Consider the following 23,678-nt stretch of genomic DNA (forward strand, 5'->3'; position numbering starts at 1 on the left):
TCATCTCCACGCGCCGGAATGCACCACCTCGGACCAGGTGAAGGTAAGCGGTCACCAAGCGACACTTTTTCGGGTTTTAAATGCGGCGGTTTTTCCGAATACGTCGGGTTTTCGTTCGGCCACGCCCCCCGATTTCCGTCGCGCGCATGCCGGCGCCGATGCGCCACAATCCGATCGCGTGCGACACAATCCCGGGGCAATTCAGGTACAATCGGCGCAAATCGGAAATATTCGGGTAACACGTCGGGAAAACGCGATTCGGGCCCTTAGTAAATGACCCCCATTGTGGCAATCTACTATTTGCATTATGCACTTTATGATATTAAGTGATACTTTTGCCCCCCCCATTGCTGTCCCCACGGATATTTGATTTTTTCATTGTGATGCATTTCCATCTCCACCCCCACTCCGATACCTGCATTATTTCCCCCCCCCCTGTCCTATTTTGTATTTTATATATACCTGTAATGTTTATGCATATATCCAATAAAGACGCTGCTACTTTACTTTAGTTTTATTTTTATGTGTAAATTGGCCTTATCTCTAGGTAGGTGCTTGTGCTATACACTGGCCAAATATAGAAGGTTTGAATTGTTTGAGGAGTAATAACACATTGAACAGTGAATATCAGCAGATGTTTACTCCTCCCCATGTAACCCCAAAAGTGGTATTATTATTTCATACATTATTCATATTAAAATCATCTATTTTTTATTATGTAAATGAGGCTGGTCACATGGTCAGAGGCAGTGATGTCACCCCTGTTACCCATCCCCTCTCCTCCCCCTGCTCATGTCTGTGTGTAATGTATAGTAAAGCATGGCTAGTGTGTGTGCTGCATCTGCTGACATGCTGCATCCTCCTAATACACATGTGTGAGACACAGACATCAGCTACACATGAATCTGACATGTTCTGCTGTAACATGGCTGCCTGGAGCTGCTGTATCTCTCCTAAACACACACACATGCACACACAGGCTGCAGGGGGCGTGGCCACCAGCAGCAGGAAGCACATCATTATACAGCCTCACATCATTATACAGGCTGTCAGTCAAGCACTGGGGGTGTGGCTGTGCCTCCCACTCATGAATAGAGTGGACAGCTTGAATATGCTAATTAGAGATGAGCGAGCACTAAAATGCTCGGGCACTCGTTATTCGAGACGAACTTTTCCCGATGCTCGAGTGCTCGTTTCGAGTAACGAGCCCCATTGAAGTCAATGGGAGACTCGAGCATTTTTCAAGGGGACCAAGGCTCTGCACAGGGAAGCTTGGCCAAACACCTGGGAACCTCAGAAAAGGATGGAAACACCACGGAAATGGACAGGAAACAGCAGGGGCAGCATGCATGGATGCCTCTGAGGCTGCTTAATCGCACCATTATGCCAAAATTATGGGCAACAGCATGGCCATGACAGAGTGACAGAATGAAGCTAGATAGCATCTAAAACATCCAATAATTGACCCTGACACTATAGGGGACGGCATGCAGAGGCAGCGGCAGCAGCGGCAGGCTAGAGAGTGGCATGGCGACATACCCTAAATGGACTCAGGCTTCAAACCAATGGGTGGCAGAGAGGAACCAAAGGAGGTGAGCAAGAAGCGCTCAAATAATATCGGTACATGATAAAAGTTTGCCAGTATATTTTGTGGATTACACAGCAGGGTGGCGACAAAGTTAACATGGAAGCCATGAAAACAATCCAAAATTCTGCCTGACACAGCTCGTTTGATAAGGGGACCATGTATGGAGGCAGTGAACTAGTAGTAGATTAAAGGTGCTGCAGTTAAAACTATGTTAGTTGGATCTTGGCATGGAGCTGGCGCTCCGCTGCCAGGCGAGCTTTTGCCAATCCAAGCCCCTGTCTCTAGGCTACTCCCCAAACAGCACTTCTAAGAACCTTTTGTATAAGATCAAGTGTAGTAGCGTTCTTATAAGTTTGGGATATGGCGGGTGAGGGGAATGTAAACATCTGCGCAAGAAGCGCTGAAATAATATCCGTAAATGAAAAAAGTTTTCCAGTATATTTTGTGGCTTACACAGCACGGTGGCGACAAAGTTAACAAGTTTGATGCGGAATGCCCTGTAATAGCTCTTGGGCGGTGTGCCTTTTATCACCTAGGCTCAGCAGTTTGAGCACCGCCTGCTGTCGCTTAGCGACGGCACTGCTGCTGTGCCTAGAGCTACCGACTGATGGCGCCATGCCCACGGATGGTAATTCGGAGGAGGAGGTGGAGGAGGGGTGGGAGGAGGAGGAGGCATAGTAGGCCTGAAACACCTGGACCGAGGTAGGCCCCGCAATCCTCTGCGTCGGCAGTATATGACCAGCCCCAGGGTCAGACTCGGTCCCAGCCTGCACCAAGTTAAGTGTAGTAGCGTTCTTATAAGTTTGGAATATGGCGGGTGAGGGGAATGTAAACAGATGCGCAAGAAGCGCTGAAATAATATCCGTAAATGGTAAAAGTTTGCCAGTATATTTTGAGGATTACACAGCAGGGTGGCGACAAAGTTAACAAGTTTGTTGTGGAAGCCATGAAAACAACCCAAAATTCTGCCTGACACAGCACGTTTGATAAGGCGGCCATGTATGGAGGCAGTGAACTAGTAGTAGATTAAAGGTGCTGCAGTTAAAACTATGTTAGTTGGTTCTTGGCATGGAGCTGGCGCTCCGCTGCCAGTCGAGCTTTCGCCAATCCAAGCCCCTGTCTCTAGGCTACTCCCCAAACAGCACTTCTAAGAACCTTTTGTATAAGATCAAGTGTAGTAGCGTTCTTATAAGTTTAGGATATGGCGGGTGAGGGGAATGTAAACAGATGCGCAAGAAGCGCTGAAATAATATCCGTAAATGGTAAAAGTTTGCCAGTATATTTTGAGGATTACACAGCAGGGTGGCGACAAAGTTAACAAGTTTGTTGTGGAAGCCATGAAAACAACCCAAAATTCTGCCTGACACAGCACGTTTGATAAGGCGGCCATGTATGGAGGCAGTGAACTAGTAGTAGATTAAAGGTGCTGCAGTTAAAACTATGTTAGTTGGTTCTTGGCATGGAGCTGGCGCTCCGCTGCCAGACGAGCTTTCGCCAATCCAAGCCCCTGTCTCTAGGCTACTCCCCAAACAGCACTTCTAAGAACCTTTTGTATAAGATCAAGTGTAGTAGCGTTCTTATAAGTTTAGGATATGGCGGGTGAGGGGAATGTAAACAGATGCGCAAGAAGCGCTGAAATAATATCCGTAAATGGTAAAAGTTTGCCAGTATATTTTGAGGATTACACAGCAGGGTGGCGACAAAGTTAACAAGTTTGTTGTGGAAGCCATGAAAACAACCCAAATTTCTGCCTGACACAGCACGTTTGATAAGGCGGCCATGTATGGAGGCAGTGAACTAGTAGTAGATTAAAGGTGCTGCAGTTAAAACTATGTTAGTTGGTTCTTGGCATGGAGCTGGCGCTCCGCTGCCAGACGAGCTTTCGCCAATCCAAGCCCCTGTCTCTAGGCTACTCCCCAAACAGCACTTCTAAGAACCTTTTGTATAAGATCAAGTGTAGTAGCGTTCTTATAAGTTTAGGATATGGCGGGTGAGGGGAATGTAAACAGATGCGCAAGAAGCGCTGAAATAATATCCGTAAATGGTAAAAGTTTGCCAGTATATTTTGAGGATTACACAGCAGGGTGGCGACAAAGTTAACAAGTTTGTTGTGGAAGCCATGAAAACAACCCAAAATTCTGCCTGACACAGCACGTTTGATAAGGCGGCCATGTATGGAGGCAGTGAACTAGTAGTAGATTAAAGGTGCTGCAGTTAAAACTATGTTAGTTGGTTCTTGGCATGGAGCTGGCGCTCCGCTGCCAGACGAGCTTTCGCCAATCCAAGCCCCTGTCTCTAGGCTACTCCCCAAACAGCACTTCTAAGAACCTTTTGTATAAGATCAAGTGTAGTAGCGTTCTTATAAGTTTAGGATATGGCGGGTGAGGGGAATGTAAACAGATGCGCAAGAAGCGCTGAAATAATATCCGTAAATGGTAAAAGTTTGCCAGTATATTTTGAGGATTACACAGCAGGGTGGCGACAAAGTTAACAAGTTTGTTGTGGAAGCCATGAAAACAACCCAAAATTCTGCCTGACACAGCACGTTTGATAAGGCGGCCATGTATGGAGGCAGTGAACTAGTAGTAGATTAAAGGTGCTGCAGTTAAAACTATGTTAGTTGGTTCTTGGCATGGAGCTGGCGCTCCGCTGCCAGACGAGCTTTTGCCAATCCAAGCCCCTGTCTCTAGGCTACTCCCCAAACAGCACTTCTAAGAACCTTTTGTATAAGATCAAGTGTAGTAGCGTTCTTATAAGTTTAGGATATGGCGGGTGAGGGGAATGTAAACAGATGCGCAAGAAGCGCTGAAATAATATCCGTAAATGGTAAAAGTTTGCCAGTATATTTTGAGGATTACACAGCAGGGTGGCGACAAAGTTAACAAGTTTGTTGTGGAAGCCATGAAAACAACCCAAAATTCTGCCTGACACAGCACGTTTGATAAGGCGGCCATGTATGGAGGCAGTGAACTAGTAGTAGATTAAAGGTGCTGCAGTTAAAACTATGTTAGTTGGTTCTTGGCATGGAGCTGGCGCTCCGCTGCCAGACGAGCTTTCGCCAATCCAAGCCCCTGTCTCTAGGCTACTCCCCAAACAGCACTTCTAAGAACCTTTTGTATAAGATCAAGTGTAGTAGCGTTCTTATAAGTTTAGGATATGGCGGGTGAGGGGAATGTAAACAGATGCGCAAGAAGCGCTGAAATAATATCCGTAAATGGTAAAAGTTTGCCAGTATATTTTGAGGATTACACAGCAGGGTGGCGACAAAGTTAACAAGTTTGTTGTGGAAGCCATGAAAACAACCCAAAATTCTGCCTGACACAGCACGTTTGATAAGGCGGCCATGTATAGAGGCAGTGAACTAGTAGTAGATTAAAGGTGCTGCAGTTAAAACTATGTTAGTTGGTTCTTGGCATGGAGCTGGCGCTCCGCTGCCAGACGAGCTTTCGCCAATCCAAGCCCCTGTCTCTAGGCTACTCCCCAAACAGCACTTCTAAGAACCTTTTGTATAAGATCAAGTGTAGTAGCGTTCTTATAAGTTTAGGATATGGCGGGTGAGGGGAATGTAAACAGATGCGCAAGAAGCGCTGAAATAATATCCGTAAATGGTAAAAGTTTGCCAGTATATTTTGAGGATTACACAGCAGGGTGGCGACAAAGTTAACAAGTTTGTTGTGGAAGCCATGAAAACAACCCAAAATTCTGCCTGACACAGCACGTTTGATAAGGCGGCCATGTATAGAGGCAGTGAACTAGTAGTAGATTAAAGGTGCTGCAGTTAAAACTATGTTAGTTGGTTCTTGGCATGGAGCTGGCGCTCCGCTGCCAGACGAGCTTTCGCCAATCCAAGCCCCTGTCTCTAGGCTACTCCCCAAACAGCACTTCTAAGAACCTTTTGTATAAGATCAAGTGTAGTAGCGTTCTTATAAGTTTAGGATATGGCGGGTGAGGGGAATGTAAACAGATGCGCAAGAAGCGCTGAAATAATATCCGTAAATGGTAAAAGTTTGCCAGTATATTTTGAGGATTACACAGCAGGGTGGCGACAAAGTTAACAAGTTTGTTGTGGAAGCCATGAAAACAACCCAAAATTCTGCCTGACACAGCACGTTTGATAAGGCGGCCATGTATAGAGGCAGTGAACTAGTAGTAGATTAAAGGTGCTGCAGTTAAAACTATGTTAGTTGGTTCTTGGCATGGAGCTGGCGCTCCGCTGCCAGACGAGCTTTCGCCAATCCAAGCCCCTGTCTCTAGGCTACTCCCCAAACAGCACTTCTAAGAACCTTTTGTATAAGATCAAGTGTAGTAGCGTTCTTATAAGTTTAGGATATGGCGGGTGAGGGGAATGTAAACAGATGCGCAAGAAGCGCTGAAATAATATCCGTAAATGGTAAAAGTTTGCCAGTGTATTTTGTGGATAACACAGCAGGGTGGCGACAAAGTTAACAACTTTGATGTGGAATCCATGAAAACAACCCAAATTTCGGCCTGACACACCTCGTTTGATAAAGGGACGATGTATGGAGGCAGCTATATGGACGACTTTTGGAGGTAGCAATGGAGACAACGTGTGGAGGCTGCTATGGAGACAATTCAATTTGGATAGTGCCTGTATGTGGCAGTCCAAAAAAGTTTTCAAACCAGAGGAGCAGGTAGGTGGCCCTCCATAAAAATGGAATAGATTGAGTGCCTGTATGTGGCAGTCCAAAAAAGTTTTCAAACCAGAGGAGCAGGTAGGTGGCCCTCCATAAAAATGGAATAGATTGAGTGCCTGTATGTGGCAGTCCAAAAAAGTTTTCAAACAAGAGGAGCAGGTAGGTGGCCCTCCATAAAAATGGAATAGATTGAGTGCCTGTATGTGGCAGTCCAAAAAAGTTTTCAAACCAGAGGAGCAGGTAGGTGGCCCTCCATAAAAATGGAATAGATTGAGTGCCTGTATGTGGCAGTCCAAAAAAGTTTTCAAACCAGAGGAGCAGGTAGGTGGCCCTCCATAAAAATGGAATAGATTGAGTGCCTGTATGTGGCAGTCCAAAAAAGTTTTCAAACCAGAGGAGCAGGTAGGTGGCCCTCCATAAAAATGGAATAGATTGAGTGCCTGTATGTGGCAGTCCAAAAAAGTTTTCAAACCAGAGGAGCAGGTAGGTGGCCCTCCAGAAAAATTGAATAGATTGAGTGCCTGTATGTGGCACTCCCAAAAATTGTTTAAAACAGAGGACCGGGTCGGTGGCCCTCCATAAAAATTAAATGCATAAAGTACTATAGCTAGAGCCAGTGGGCCCTGTAAAAAAATAGCCAGTTTCCTCTGCTTTACTGTACAAAGAGGAGGAGAAGGAGGAAAATGAGGAGGAGGAGGAGTGGATAAATTATTCAGGTTGAGCTTCCTTCACCTGGTGGAGATTGGAAATTAGGAGAAATCCAGGCTTTATTCATCTTGATAAGCGTCAGCCTGTCAGCGCTGTCAGTCGACAGGCGTGTACGCTTATCGGTGATGATGCCACCAGCTGTACTGAAAACCCGCTCGGACAAGACGCTAGCGGCAGGGCAGGCAAGAACCTCCAAGGCGTACAGCGCCAGTTCGTGCCACATGTCCAGCTTTGAAACCCAGTAGTTGTAGGGAGCTGTGTGATCATTTAGGACGATGGTATGGTCAGCTACGTACTCCCTCACCATCTTTCTGTAAAGATCAGCCCTACTCTGCCGAGACTGGGGACAGGTGACAGTGTCTTGCTGGGGTGACATAAAGCTGGCAAAAGCCTTGTAAAGCGTACCCTTGCCAGTGCTGGACAAGCTGCCTGCTCGCCTACTCTCCCTCGCTACTTGTCCCGCAGAACTACGCACTCTGCCGCTAGCGCTGTCAGAAGGGAAATACTGTTTCAGCTTGTGCACCAGGGCCTGCTGGTATTCATGCATTCTCACACTCCTTTCCTCTCCAGGGATGAGAGTGGAAAGATTTTGCTTGTACCGTGGGTCCAGGAGAGTGAACACCCAGTAATCGGTGCTGGAATAAATTCTTTGAACGCGAGGGTCACGGGATAGGCAGCCTAGCATGAAATCTGCCATATGCGCCAGAGTACCAACGCGTAAGAATTCACTCCCCTCACTGGCCTGACTGTCCATTTCCTCCTCCTCCAACTCCTCCAACTCCTCTTCTTCTGCCCATACACGCTCAACAGTGAAGGACTCAACAATGGTCCCCTCTTGTGTCTCGCCAACATTCTCCTCCTCTTCCTCCTCATCCTCCTCCACCTACTCCGATATGCGCTGAGAAACAGACCTAAGGGTGCTTTGGCTATCAACAAGGGAATCTTCTTCCCCCGTCTCTTGTGAGGAGCGCAAAGCTTCCGACTTCATGCTGACCAGAGAGTTTTTCAACAGGCCAAGCAGCGGGAGGTGAGGCTGATGATGGCGGCATCGCCACTGACCATCTGTGTTGACTCCTCAAAGTTACTCAGCACCTGACAGATATCAGACATCCACGTCCACTCCTCATTGTAGACTTGAGGAAGCTGACTGACCTGACTACCAGTTCTGGTGGAAGTTGACATCTGGCAGTCTACAATCGCTCGGCGCTGCTGGTAAACTCTGGATAACATGGTCAGTGTTGAATTCCACCTCGTGGGCACGTCGCACAACAGTCGGTGAGCGGGCAGTTGGAGGCGGCGCTGCGCTGCCCTGAGAGTGGCAGCATCTGTGCTGGACTTCCTGAAATGCGCACAGATACGGCGCACCTTCGTGAGCAAATCAGACAGATTGGGGTATCTTGAGGAAACGCTGAACTATCAGATTTAACACATGGGCCAGGCATGGCACATGTGTCAGTCTGCCGAGTTGCAGAGCCGCCACCAGGTTACGGCCGTTGTCACACACAACCATGCCTGGCTTCAGGTTCAGCGGTGCCAGCCACAGATCAGTCTGCGCCGTGATGCCCTGTAATAGTTCTTGGGCGGTGTGCCTTTTATCGCCTAGGCTCAGCAGTTTCAGCACCGCCTGCTGTCGCTTAGCGACGGCACTGCTGCTGTGCCTAGAGCTACCGACTGATGGCGCCATGCCCACGGATGGTCGTTCGGAGGAGGAGGTGGAGGAGGGGTGGGAGGAGGAGGAGGCATAGTAGGCCTGAAACACCTGGACCGAGGTAGGCCCCGCAATCCTCGGCGTCGGCAGTATATGACCAGCCGCAGGGTCAGACTCGGTCCCAGCCTCCACCAAGTTAACCCAATGTGCCGTCAGCGATATATAGTGGCCCTGCCCGGCAGCACTCGTCCACGTGTCCGTGGTCAGGTGGACCTTGTCAGAAACGGCGTTGGTCAGGGCACGGATTATGTTGTCTGACATGTGCTGGTGCAGGGCTGGGACGGCACATCGGGAAAAGTAGTGGCGGCTGGGGACCGAATACCGAGGGGCGGCCGCCGCCATGAGGCTGCGAAAGGCCTCGGTCTCTACTAGCCTATAGGGCAGCATCTCCAGGCTTAGCAATCTGGAGATGTGCACATTAAGGGCTTGGGCGTGCGGGTGGGTTGCACTATATTTGCGTTTCCGCTCCAGCGTCTGGGGTATGGAGAGCTGAACGCTGGTGGATGCTGTGGAGGATCGTGGAGGCGACGATGGGGTTTTTGTGGCAGGGTCCTGGGCAGGGGGCTGACTATCAGCTGACACAGGGGAAGGAGCAGTGGTGTGCACGGCCGGAGGTGAACGCGCTTGTTGCCACTGAGTGGGGTGTTTAGCATTCATATGCCTGCGCATACTGGTGGTAGTTAAGCTAGTAGTGGTGGAACCCCTGCTGATCCTGGTTTGGCAAATGTGGCACACCACAGTCCGTCGGTCATCCGGTGTTTCCTTAAAGAACCTCCAGACTTCTGAAAATCTAGCCCTCGCCGCAGGAGCCCTCGCCACGGGAGCTTCACTAGTTGACACATTTGGCGCTGATGCACCAGCTCTGGCCCTGCCTCTCCGTCTGGCCCCACCACTGCCTCTTCCAACCTGTTCTGGTCGAGGACTCTCCTCCGTCTCAGAAGCACTGTGTTCACCCGGCCTCTCAACCCAGCTTGGGTCTGTCACCTCATCATCCTCCGATCCCTCAGTCTGCTCCCCCCTCGGACTTCCTGCCCTGACAACAACTTCCCCACTGTCTGACAACCGTGTCTCCTCATCGTCGGACACCTCTTTACACACTTCTTCCAGTACGTCAACAAGGTCATCATCACCCACAGACTGCGACTGGTGGAAAACCTGGGCATCGGAAAATTGCTCATCAGCAACCGGACAAGTGGTTTGTGACTGTGGGAAGGGTCCAGAAAACAGCTCCTCAGAGTATGCCGGTTCAAATGGCAAATTTTGCTGGGAGGGGGCAGACTGGGGGGGAGGAGGCTGAGGTGCAGGAGCTGGAGGAGTGCCGATTTCGGTGACATGGGTGGACTGCGTGGAAGACTGACTGGTGGACAAATTGCTCGAAGCATTGTCGGCAATCCACGACATCACCTGTTCGCACTGTTCTGGCCTCAACAGTGCTCTACCACGAGTCCCAGTAACTTCAGACATGAACCTAGGGAGTGTAGCTCTGCGGCGTTCCCCTGCTCCCTCATCAGCAGGTGGTGTCTCACCCCGCCCAGGACCACGGCCTCTGACCCCTGCAGTAGTTGGACGCCCACGTCCCCGCCCTCGTCCTCTACCCCTAGCCCTCGGGTTAAACATTTTGAATATGAGAGTTATAACTTTAATTTTTTTTTTACCTTTTTTTTGTGTTTTTTTTTTTTGTGTGTTTTTTAGTTTTTAAAACCAAACGATGCTATCCTATTGCTATGGCTATTTTCTAGCCAAGTATGAAAGCACACTGCTATGCCAGATGAGATGACGCTGAGTTATGAAAAAAATTAACGTAAAATAAAAAAGGAAATGGCAGACTGTGCCTAATTGAAATCCAACCCCGGGCCCTAATAAATTTTCCCACTTCGGTCTTTGCGATGGATATGTGCGTCACTAAGCGCAAAACACAGTGGTCGCAAGTCTCACTCCAAATTGCTCACAATTTGCTAGTAGATGCACTGCAACAACTACAGCCACCAGCAGATCAACCAGAAATCAAATATATATAACGCTACTGTAGGCGTAAGTAAGCCGTTTGGATTCTCCTATGGCTATTTTCTAGCCAAGTATTAAAGCACACTACTATGCCAGATGAGATGACGCTGAGTTATGAAAAAAATAAACGTAAAATAAAAAAGGAAATGGCAGACTGTGCCTAATTGAAATCCAACCCCGGGCCCTAATAAATTTTCCCACTTCGGTCTTTGCGATGGATATGTGCGTCACTAAGCGCAAAACACAGTGGTCGCAAGTCTCACTCCAAATTGCTCACAATTTGCTAGTAGATGCACTGCAACAACTACAGCCACCAGCAGATCAACCAGAAATCAAATATATATAACGCTACTGTAGGCGTAAGTAAGCCGTTTGGATTCTCCTATGGCTATTTTCTAGCCAAGTATTAAAGCACACTACTATGCCAGATGAGATGACGCTGAGTTATTAAAAAAATAAACGTAAAATAAAAAGAAAATGGCAGACTGTGCCTAATTGAAATCAAACCCCTAATAAATTTTCCCACTTTGGTGTTTGAGGTGGATATGTGTGTCACTAAGAGCTAAACACAACGGTAGCAAGTCCCCCTGCTAATTCCTCACAATATGGTACTAGCTGCACTACTAATGCCAGCAAGCCCAGCCACAAGCAAATAAAAAAAAAAAGGATAACGTTGTTGTAGCCCTAAGAAGGGCTGTTGTAGAATCACTCCTGCCTAACAGTAAGCTAATAGAACACCCTAACGCTTTCCCTGACCAGCAGCAGCTCTCTCCCTAGCGGCATCCAGACAGAGAATGATCCGAGCAGCGCGGGCAGCGGCTAGTCTATCCCAGGGTCACCTGATCTGGCCAGCCAACCACTGCTATCGATGTGTAAGGTTACCACGTCATGCTGGGTGGAGTGCAGAGTCTCCTGGCTTGTGATTGGCTCTGTTTCTGGCCGCCTAAAAGCAAAACGGCGGGAGCTGCCATTTTCTCGAGCGGGCGAAATACTCGTCCGAGCAACGAGCAGTTACGAGTACGCTAATGCTCGATCGAGCATCAAGTTCGGACGAGTATGTTCGCTCATCTCTAATGCTAATGCTTCATTGGACATTTCACAGGTCATTTGCATACAGCTTTAGGACCTCATTGCTTAGGTTTACAGGCATGTAGAGGGACAATGAAGGGATAGAGGCAATGCTCTCTAATGGCAGTTTATGAAAATATATTTAGTTCAGGGGGGTTATTTTGCATGATGGGTTCTCTTTAAATCCAAAGGTCTATCTTTAAAAGTTATCCAGACCATAAAGGCAAGTAGAAAGTGAGCTACCTCTGCAATTTACTTAAAGATTTGGAAAAAGTTTCTGTCTTTCTGTAACCAGAATAAACCTACCGTATATACTCGAGTACAAGCCGACCCGAGTATAAGCCGAGACCCCTAATTTTACCACAAAAAAGGGAAAACCTATCGACTCGAGTATAAGCCGAGGGTGTAGTATACAACCAGCCAGACCCTGTAGTATACAGCCTGTCCCAAGTAGTATACAATCAGCCTGCCCCCATGAAGTATACAGCCTGCCCCCAAAAAGTATACAGCCTGCCCCCAAAAAGTATACAGCCTGCCCCAAAAAGTATACAGCCTGCCCTCAGTATGCCTAACGAATAATAAAAAAATAAACTTAATACCCTCCGACGATACTCACCTTTGATGCTTAGTGGCAGATCCCGATCCTCTGCGGCGCCTTCTATCTTCACGTGCCGGAAGTCGCGTCCATGCGACTTGCCGGCGGGCGCACAGTTCGATGCGGCAGTGTCGCCGCTGATGACGTCATCAGCGGCGACACCGCTACATCATATTGTGCGCCCGCCGGCAAGTCGCATAGACGCGACTGCCGGCACGTGAAGATAGAAGATAGAAGCCGCCGCAGAGGATCGGGAGCTGCTGCCGAGGACCGGGAGCCGCCGCCGAGGACTGAGAGCCGGAAGGTGAGTATTATTTATTTTTTTTATTCTGTTGCGTATTATTGACTCGTGTATAAGCCGAGATGAGGTTTTTCAGCACATTTTTTGTGCTGAAAAACTCGACTTATACACGAGTATATACGGTAATATTTTACAGATCCTGGAATTCTTACAAGCAGGATTGGATAAGAGTTCAAAAGAAGTACCCTGAAGGTTTCAGGTTCCGGCCCTGGGTTGTTTCTTCAATGCTCCCATCCCATTGCATAGAGCCTTTTGAACCACTCCAAGAATCTAGCATTAAATCTCTAACACTCAAGACCACATTCCTTGTGGCCATAACAACTGCTAAAAGACTAGAGGAATTGCAAGCGATATCCATTAAAGAACCGTATCCAAAAGTATTAGATGATAATCATTGCTCTTGACCCAGCGTTTTCTCCTAAAATGATGTCTAATTTCCACAGGCACCAGGAGATTGTCCTTCCATCCTTTGGCCTGAACATGAAAAAGTCAAGAGAGTCAAGGTCGGTCTTCTCTCCATTAACCAGCAGAGACACTGGGCCAGATTTATCAAGTGTCTGAAAGTCAGAATATTTCCAGTTGCCCATGGCAACCAATCACAGCTAAGCTTTCATTTTACCAGTGCTCATGAATATTTTAAAGGGGAGCTGTGATTGGTTGCCATGGGCAACTAGAAATATTCTGACTTTCAGACACTTGATAAATCTGCCCCACTGTCTTGCGCATCACCGCCGCATCATAGTGTTGTGGCCGCAGATCATAAGGAAGCATCTCTGTGGGCTAATGCCGCAGAGAGAAGACTGAAGAGGAGCCGCCAGGAACTGCAACGAGGATCGGGAGCTGCGACGAGCTTCTGGGTGCCGGAGGGTGAGTATGTAAGTTTGTTTTTTTTATGTGGTGGGCGGGCTGTCTTTATACTACTGCGGGCTAGCTGGCTGTATACTACTCGGGGCTGGCTGGCTGTATACTAGTGAGGACTGGCTGGTTGTATACTACTGGGGGCTGGCTGACTATACTACAGGGGGCTGGCTGGCTATTTACTACTGGGGATGGCTATATACTACTGGGGGCTGTCTGGCTATATACTACTGGGGGCTGGCTATATACTACAGGGAGCTGGTTGGCTATATACTGGGAGACTGTGACCAATGCATTTCCCACCCTTGGCTTATACTCGAGTCAATAGGTTTTTCCCAGTTTTTGTTGATAAAATTAGGGGTCTTGTCTTATACTCGGGTCGGCTTATACTCGAGTATATATAGTAATTTCTTCTAAGGGGTGAAATAGTAATTATGGTGGCATGGGATCATCGCCCTGCCACATGTGATATGGATATCCTGGGTTGTATCTTGTATTGAGTCCCATTCATCTATATGGCTGTAAGTACTTATGCTACACCTGGCCACTGCCAGCTTTTAGCGTTATGCAAAGATTTATGAGCATTTCAAAAGTTGTTTAGTGCCCATGATATCTATAGCCAATTGGCCTCTCCACTAGGACTATGAGTATGTCTTTAATCCATGTCAGACTAATTTTTCATCTTATAACCAAACAAGCAATTGCAAGGGAAACTATTTACCAAAAGGGTCCCTGTATATTATCAAAAATTATTATCACACACCAAATTATATATTGGAATGACTAAGAGAGAACTTCAGATACGTGAAAACAATAATTAAAGAGTTTGATATTGAGAAACTAAAACATTGCCAAAGCACTTCAAAAGCTTTCATGATTGTGATTCCAAACATTGGTTGTAGTATTTGTTATTATTATTTATATTAATTTTTTTTTCCTATTTTTATGTTTTTGAAGGTTTGATTATTTTCCTTCGAGGGGAGTGATGATAACATGAATTGTGAATATCTACTGTGATGATATCAACTGTGAATATTTACTACGAAAATTTTTTTCAGAAACTGGGATGAATTTTTTAGAAGTATTATCTGTGGATAGTATGGACTACTACCCTATAAGATGATGTTGCCTTTTTTGCACACAGATTAATTTGCACAATATTTTTGCACTATTTACTTTATTTACAAATATTTTTATATTTTTTTTGTATAATTCCCCTTTATAAACCATTTATATGGTCATTATGATTGAAGCAGTATATATGTATTAATGAAATGATTATTACAATATGGAAACGTTAAAGGGGGTATTCCAATTTCAGAAAATGTATGTTATTGTTTGTATAAGGAAAAGTTATACAATTTTCCAATATACTTTCTGTATCCATTCTTCGCTGTTTTCTAGATCTCTGTTTTCTGTCCTGCTATAAAAAGCTTCAATGGACAGAAAAGGTCACACAGGTGCACAGCATGTTAGTATCACAGAGCAATGAAGCTTTTTATAGCATGACAGCAAGCAGAGATCTAGAATACAGTAAAGAATTGATACAAAAAGTATATTGAAACAATAACATTTATTTGCTGAAATGGGACAACCCCTTTAAGATATATATATATATATATATACAGGCAGTCCCCTACTTAAGGACACCCGACTTACAGACAACCCATAGTTACAGACGGACCCCTCAGCCCACTGTGACCTCTGATGAAGCTCTCTGGATGCTTTACTATAGTCCCAGACTGCAATGATCAGCTGTAAGGTGTCTGTAATGAAGCTTTATTGATTATCCTTGGTACCATTACAGCAAAAATTTTGAAACTCCAATTGTCACTGGGACAAAAGAAAAAAATTTGTCTAGAACTTCAATTATAAAATATACAGTTTCGACTTGCATACAAATTCAACTTAAGAACAAACCTCCAGACCCTATCTTGTACGTAACCCGGGGACTACCTGTATATAGTATATTTACACATATTATTCAAATAGAAAACAGCATAGTATACAACATTGTGCTGACTTTGACTTTTTTGTTTCTGTACACATATTGATTGTTATAATTTTTAAATATATTCTGGGATATGAATATCTATATGATGATTAAACTGTTGCCAAATGTGTGATAAATTATGTATGAATTGGGGCCCAATGTGTATGAATGTGTGGTTAAGGTTTGTAGCTTTTATATATTGCATTTTTGAATTTTTTTTTTGTATTGTGGTGGCCCCTTTAATGGTAATGCACATACAGGCGGTCCCCTACTTAAGGGCACCTGACTTACAGACAACCCATAGTTACAGACAGACCCCTCTGCCCACTGTGACCTCTGGTGAAGCTCTCTGGATGCTTTAAAATAGTCCCAGACTGCAATAATCAGCTTAAAATTGTCTGCAATGAAGCTTTATTGATAATTCTTGGTCCTATTACAGCAAAAAAATTTGAAACTCCAATTGTCACTGGGGCAAAAAAAAAAATTGTCGGGAACTACAATGATAAAATATACAGTTTCGACTTACATACAAATTCAACTTAAGAACAAACCTACAGTCCCTATCTTGTATGTAACCCGGGGACTGCCTGTATTTGGTTATGGTCACTGTTCATTATTTATCACACATTGTTTATCTTCGTCTATATTGGGGTATTCAGTTCAGTACACATTGTAACATTAAAGATATATCTTTTATTATATTATATATGAATTGTCCCCTGTATGTTTTCCCATACATATACTTTATTTTCATGACCCCCCTTTTTTTCTTGATTTTTTTTGTACATGAATTGAATAAAATATGAACTAATATTTATTTGCTTGTTTGGCAAGAATTATTTGTAGGTTAATTTTTTTTTTAATCTTGTTGTTCGAATAAGCCAGACTGTATAAGCCTGTGTTAACCAATAGCTATATGCGGATGCATCCAGCATTGGTAGTGTCATGTAGCCATTAAGATGAGTCACTATCCACCTCCCCCTGTGGTATCACGTGATCCGGCACATGTGACTGGATAAGCTGCAGGCGGTAAGCTACAGCGCGTGATACATTGCCGGCATAACTGGTATTCACATCATTATACCAAGCCAACACTCACCTTTCCGAAGCCCCCGCTGGTCTTCTCTGCGATCCGTCTAGCAGCGGCACACAGGCTCTGACGTATGGACCTGCCAGACAGATCTCAGAGAAGACCGGCGAGGGCGTCGGAAATGTGAGTAGTGACTTTCTTTTTTTTTTTTTTTAACTCCAGTATAAGCCAAGTTTAGGTTTTACGGCACTTTTTTTTTATATATATTCAAGTATATACGATAGATTATACATAGATAGTTCGATGATAGAATACAGATAGATATGAGAGATAGATACAGTATAAGAGAGATAAAAGATAGGCTGATAGATACATAATAGTTGGGAGGTAAATAGAAAATATAGAAAAATAGACAAAAATCTAGAAAGATAAATGGTTAGATAGACATATATAGAGATAGGAAATAGACAAATTATAGGAGATAAATAACTAGACAGACAGATATATAGACAAGAGATAGATGATAAACATCTTCTCCGGGGCATTCAACCAAGGGTTATTAAAGGAACAATACATCCTCTGCCCACAAAATTACACACACAGAGGGCCCTGGGCATATACCCAGTTTTTCCAGACATAACACCGGCCAGATATTCAGCATACAGAATCTCAACAATCTGCCGTATTCATACAATTATATGGATAAACTATGTAACAAACTGTACATGTAGCTATGAAATGGTGGGCCCTAAGATCCAATATGTTGTGATTTATATATACAGGCAGTCCCTGGGTTGCGTACAAGGATAATCAATAAAGCTTCATTAAAGACATCTTACAGCTGATTATTGCAGCCTGGGACTATAGTAAAGCATCCAGAGAGCTTCACCTGAGGTCACAGGGGGCAGAGAGGTCCATTTGTAACTATGGGTCGTCTGTAAGTCCGGTGTCCTTAAGTAGGGGACCGCCTGTATTGTAAAATGAATGTAATATCTACTGTATACATGTTGTGAAATCTCTGCTGAGAAATGCTGCATGTCAATGGGTCCTTAGTGGATTTTTCCTTTTTTAAAAGTTGAGGAGAAATTCTCAGAATCATGTAGGTTTACCACAGATATTCTGATAGATTTTAGCAAGAGTTTAATGTAGAGTCCACGTCATGTGTGTAGATAGGATTATTATGAAAAATATAATTAAATCATAATCCATACTCCAGTAATATAAGGGAAGCCTTCTTTTTTCATCAAAGCAAACTGCCTCTTTCTCCAATTTACTTTCTAGACAGGGGGCTCCAGCACCACTGATGGGATCATATATGACACATCATTGTGTTAATTAGGTGGAAGAGATAAAGACAGAGGAGTGGCATGAATTTTTATCTTTGTAGACATTTGAGGAACCTTCAAGGGTTGGCATCCAACTTATAGTCATGAAGAAGGTAATGTTCTTAAAGACTCAACTGAAAATTAAAAGCAACTTTTACACATTCTACATTAAATTTAATTTAAATAGTTAATTAAAATAGTTAACTTGGATAACTTGCATAGTAAAAAAAAAAGAGCCTGAAACCCGAGACTCTCTTCTCACGCAGGTGGCACTTTTAGAGATGCATGATATTTCACATGGGTAAGTCATCTCATAAATCTTACTGTCTGTGAAAAGGAGTGAAGGGCTAACATTGAGAACTTACCATTTGTAGAGATATTTGCTAGGTCAGGTATTTCTCACCAAATTGGGTACCCATGATAATCTAAGCTCAGCAGACCTCAGTAAAATGCAGAAGGCCTTTGACATACTGCAGTAAAGACCTGTCTCTTCAATGCTCTGACACATTGCCAAAAGTCAATTCAAAGGATATAGAGGATCCAGTAGATTGATAGAATGAGTGCAACACATGTTTTCTAGAAAAGAAGGTTTACAAAATCCAAGTTTTAAGTGAAATTGCCTTGGGTTACCCTAGTATCATGATTTCACCCAGTTTGAAGGTAAGTAATGGATTTTACTTTTGGGAAACCAGTGCAATTTTTATTTAAGTATTTCCATGCACTACATACTGTGTGCAAATCATACATGTGCAACATATGTTTTATAGCATGTACAGAGTAGATGTTAAAATACAAAGCATCAGCAAACACTATGTGATTGATTTTGTTGTGAATTCCTTTTTTGTAAACTTATTCTATAATTGATTTTATGTATTAATACATTTAGTGCTAGGAAATTATGGACAATATATAGATATAAGAGGATTGCCTGTGATTGTGTCCAATTTTATAATGCATATTTTTCAGCCTTAAATTCAATCAATACAAATATAATAATGAGATATAAGTGTGAAATTTAAGTTATGTGTTTCAGGAATGATAACATAGTAGATATGGTTTAATAAAGAAGTTAGTCCATCGAGTCCTACCTTTCTATCTACCTATTAATCCTACAGTGTTGATCAGAGGATCCATAATAGGGAGGGATCATAGTGAGGAAAACATATCCTTAGTGACATAGAATCAAAGTCCCTTCCTAAAAAGTTACTTTCCATAGCTGAATATTTTCGAAAGAAGATCTTGGGTTCCTGTGTGGGGATAGTGTACAGTATCTCAAACATCACAACATCTTCTGTAACAGCGTGTTCTAGTGAAGTATTATTAAAAACCTAGGTGTAATAATGTAATGCAAAATATCTCTGTATTGTTTTGCCCTGTTCTGCGATTAAGGGGGTCTTAAAAGTTGTCACGCACCCTCTTCCCTTCCCCTGCAATAAGCACTATCCTGTGGAGAAAAAATGTACATGTATAGTGGGAAAAACCCTAAATAAGATCCCTCTTTTTTTTTTTTTTTTTTTTTTACCACTAAGCAATAGTTAACCCAACAACACATAATTCCCCTATTTCAAAGCTTTTTCATTTTATGTAACAAACTTTTTTATCGCACAATATCAAATGCCTTGGAAATTCCATATTTACAACATCCAGCACCTATCTCAGATCTAGACTACAATTAACTTCTTCATAGTAACTCATCAGATTCATGTGCCTGGACCTACCATTCCTATATCCATGCTGATGCTGTGTTATAAAGTTATTATCATTAAGAATCTCTAGGATACAATCCCTGAGGAACCTCTCAAATACAGGCAGTCCCCGGGTTACATACAAGATAGGGACTGTAGGTTTGTTCTTAAGTTGAATTTGTATGTAAGTCGAAACTGTATATTTTATCATTGTAGTTCCCGACAATTTTTTTTTTTGCCCCAGTGACAATTGGAGTTTCAAATTTTTTTGCTGTAATAGGACCAAGAATTATCAATAAAGCTTCATTGCAGACAATTTTAAGCTTATTATTGCAATCTGGGACTATTTTAAAGCATCCAGAGAGCTTCACCAGAGGTCACAGTGGGCAGAGGGGTCCGTCTGTAACTATGGGTTGTCTGTAAGTCGGGTGTCCTTAAGTAGGGGACCGCCTGTATTTCCTTACAAGCAATGTTAAACTGATAGGTTCCTGTCCCCAATGTTGCCCCCCTTTTTAACAGCGGTACCAACTTTACAATTCGACAGTCCTATAGTTTTATGCATGAATAATCAGGTTGATTTTTGTAACGTAAGTGTATTTAAAAAAAATATATATATATGCTAAACAAATTAAAATAAACTTGAAGGCTATACTCATTGCTTTTTATTTTTCAGTACAGGCAGTCCCCGGGTTACATACAAGATAGGGTCTGTAGGTTTGTTCTTAAGTTGAATTTGTATGTAAGTCGGAACTGTATATTTTATCATTTTAATCCCAGCCATAACTTTTTTGGTCTCTTGGATTTTAAAAATGTTGGGTTGTCATAAGAACCAGGATTAACAAAAAATCTTCATTACAGACACTTGTGATAACTGTTATAGCTGTTTATTATAGCCTAGGACTAAAGTACAATAAATTACCGTTTGTAACTAGGGGTCGTATGTAAGTTGAGTGTTCTTAAGTAGGGGACTGCCTGTACAAGGGATCTAAATGAATTGGAAAGAGTCTTATATTGTAATAGTTGTTCATTCTATCACATTCTAAATAATATTGTCACATATAATGCATCAATTTATTGCTTTCATATTCCATGTACAGTTGCCTGACTAAACTGTTTCATTCTTAAAGTTGAGAAGAAAATGACTGTATTACTGAAACATAAAATATTTGGATACCTTTTACACCTAGGCGCTGTTTCACATGTTCTGGCGAGCAAACTGTCTCCAAAGCAGAATGAAATGCCTCCATTGAAATGCCTGTGTTTGAATAACCCATAGTAAAATTGTTGCTCTTGTGAGATACTCCTGGTTTCATGTACAGTAATGAGACTGACTATGATCATAAGGTCCTAGATGTGTGCTGACCCTATACCATACATGACTGGTTTTTATTGTTGTGTAAATAAGCAATTAGGGCTGAAATGTGCCTAATTATTAAGAAGAAATTGCAATTTAATAATAGGTAACAATGGCTTTTTAGGTGCCAGAGCTTTTAGTCTATGCACACTTCAGTCTCAGGTGATATAAAAAACACTGTCAGCACAAGTGTCTACAGTCATTTATTGGCCATGTTTACTGATATTTTCAGCAATATTTAGGGTCTAGCTAGTGAGTTTGAAGATACTGCCCATTTTATGGTATAATTCTCTAAAATTATCTGGACAGTTCCAGACACATTTGAAAAAAATCACATTGAAGGAATGAGTTCTGTAGTGTACAAACTCCACTTTGAGATATCAGCCTCCTAGTAAATACTTTGTAAAAAAAAAACAGCATCTACCTTGACCAAGACATAATACTGTATTAGTATTAAGTGGTAGAAGGGCCTCTTATCCCCTTCAGGCACCCAGGACTTGAGCACAAATGCTGTGCATGTCACCCAGGGCACTGATTGTCAATTTGGGTTATGGGAAGCCTAATAAAACATTCAAAAGCCTATTAAGTCATCTATCCAGTTAAATCTCTGAGTAAAGGGGTTTGGAACCAGTAGAAGTCAATTTTTCATCACAGATATCACCAATGTGATTTTTAAGACTTGGTCTTTAAGTACTATGCATTTACACTGTGTCTAGAATCAACAGCAGATTCTAAATAAGGAATTCAACCTTTACTATCTAAAAACCACGACAGAAAGTAGTTATTTTTTCTGCTGCACACAGAACTGAGTGTGATTCTGGCAGGGGTGTCCCATGGTTCGTCACCCAGACCCCACACCGATTACCATTTATACTTAAGATGCAGCAAGAAGATGAAGGTTCCGTCCTTTGCATAGTCACCAACACTTGGAAGAGTAGCTCAGCTTCTTTTTTTATTTACATTTCAGCTATAAAACGGATGATAGCTACAAATGTTATTCTAATCCAAATAAAACCCCAGCTATCTGCTCATAGGTTTGCATTTACTTGTTGGTTTTGCTTGGCTGGCTTCTCATGAAAACAATCTGTGTTTTACTTTAGCATGGTTTTTACCTAGAACAAAGAAACATGTCTGCTTCATAGGAGACAGACTTAGAATGTATCTGGTGGAACTATGCAAAATGTCATGCCTCAGTCTTTGAGGAATTATGGGGGAAGGAAAACAAGGGGATAGTAAAAGTTTCCTTTTTATGTATTCCTGGGACGTTTGTCACTGAATACATATACAGGCAGTCCCCGGGTTACATACAAGATAGGTTCTGTAGGTTTGTTCTTAAGTTGAGTTTGTATGTAAGTCGGAACTGTATATTTTATCATTGTAACTCCAGAAAATTTTTTTTTGGTCTCTGTGACAATTGAATTTTAAAAATGTTGTATTGACATAACAATAAAGCTTAATTGTAGACATCAGTGATAACTATTATATCTGTTTATTGTAATTTAGGACTACAGTACAGTAAATTACCAATTACCAGAGGTCCATTTGTGACTAGGGGTTGTCTGTATGTCTGGTGTTCTTAAGTCTTAAGTCTGGTGTTAATATCCACATAGGGCAACACTTGTGGCACAGAATGCAGTGGAGCAGACTATGAAACATGAGACATCAGACCCTATACCTATAGAAATAATGTATTGTGGGAGGGGTTATATCTGGTCATAGTTTTGTATGTTCATGGATCATTCATTTATTGCCACTAATTACTGAATTAACTACAGAATTGCAAATTTAAAAGTGGAATTACACCAACTTTTTGTTTTATAATATTTATATATTACTGTTGTTGTCTTTATTCACATGCTGCTTTACCTTTGCTTCCAGACAATGTGTGGAAAAAGGAAACATATTGGAATGTGGCTGTTTATGTGTTCACTGCTTGCTGCACAATTACTTCAGAGTCAAGGACAGGAGTATTCAGGAGATCATTCAGGTAAATTTCATCGTGAAGGAAAGGTATTAGCAGAAAACGACATGTGTTACATAAAAAATATGTAACATTACCAGGTTACATTACCAGGAAAGTAGTCCAACACAGGGGAGTAAAGATGGGCATCTTTACTCCCCTGTGTTGGACTACTTTCCTGGTAATGTAACCGATCTGTTCTTTTACACATGTTTTTTCACAATTATTATTAGGGACTGTATAATACTATGTACTATTGAATTAATATAGAGGGCACTTGCCTGTTCAATTAATTTCTCAGTCCCTATGTGATATGTTGAAATACTGTACTTTCACTTATTCTGATGTGTATTTACAGAATTGGGTCTTTATTATATTTATGATCTCTCAAGGGGAATTTGTGTTCTGCACCCAAATGAATTCTTTTCTTTGGGTTTTTAAATGTTTTTAATAGTCCTTTTTGATTATTCAATAAATAATAAATAATAATAATAATTCTTTATTTATATAGCGCACACAGATTACGCAGCGCTGCACAAGCATGTCAAATTGGTAATAAAGATTGATATCCCTCAGCATCTGCTTTCCTTGTTTTGACTTTATATATTTATATATGTCACGGGTGTTCCCGCGATCCATATCGCAGGTCGCAGGCTCAACCGTGCCCCTTGCTCCCTGCAGGTGCAGCGTCAGCGTATGTCCCCTGTCCCCGCTCCCGAGTCCCGGACTCGCTCCGTGCGCGCACATCCTCGTGTCCTGGGGCGCACGACGGCTTCAGGAAATTTAAAGGCCCAGCATACCATTAATTGGCCCAGAAGGCTATTTAAACCTGCCTCTCCCATCACA

At 42.9% G+C, this 23,678-nt stretch overlaps 2 protein-coding genes across 3 annotated transcripts in view; both read left to right on the forward strand.

Annotated features, from left to right (window-relative positions):
- Positions 1–14,569, forward strand: part of SNRNP48 (small nuclear ribonucleoprotein U11/U12 subunit 48) — a 33,469-nt gene extending 18,900 nt beyond the window's left edge. Inside the window, exon 10 of the mRNA XM_072152548.1 lies at positions 14,443–14,569. The gene's annotated coding sequence lies outside the window, so the exon portion shown is untranslated. The remainder of the gene's footprint in view (positions 1–14,442) is intronic.
- Positions 14,570–18,228: 3,659 nt separating this feature from the next.
- The window catches only part of LOC140133016 (uncharacterized), a 60,504-nt gene continuing 55,054 nt past the window's right edge, over positions 18,229–23,678 (forward strand). For both annotated transcript variants that reach the window (XM_072152549.1, XM_072152550.1), the window contains exons 1-2: positions 18,229–18,493; positions 22,751–22,859. In XM_072152549.1, the coding sequence (XP_072008650.1) occupies positions 18,473–18,493; positions 22,751–22,859 (130 nt within the window). In that variant the 5' untranslated portion in view covers positions 18,229–18,472. The remainder of the gene's footprint in view (positions 18,494–22,750; positions 22,860–23,678) is intronic.

The sequence above is a fragment of the Engystomops pustulosus genome, chromosome 5 (assembly GCF_040894005.1).
Source record: "Engystomops pustulosus chromosome 5, aEngPut4.maternal, whole genome shotgun sequence".
Classification (NCBI taxonomy): Eukaryota; Metazoa; Chordata; class Amphibia; order Anura; family Leptodactylidae; genus Engystomops; species Engystomops pustulosus.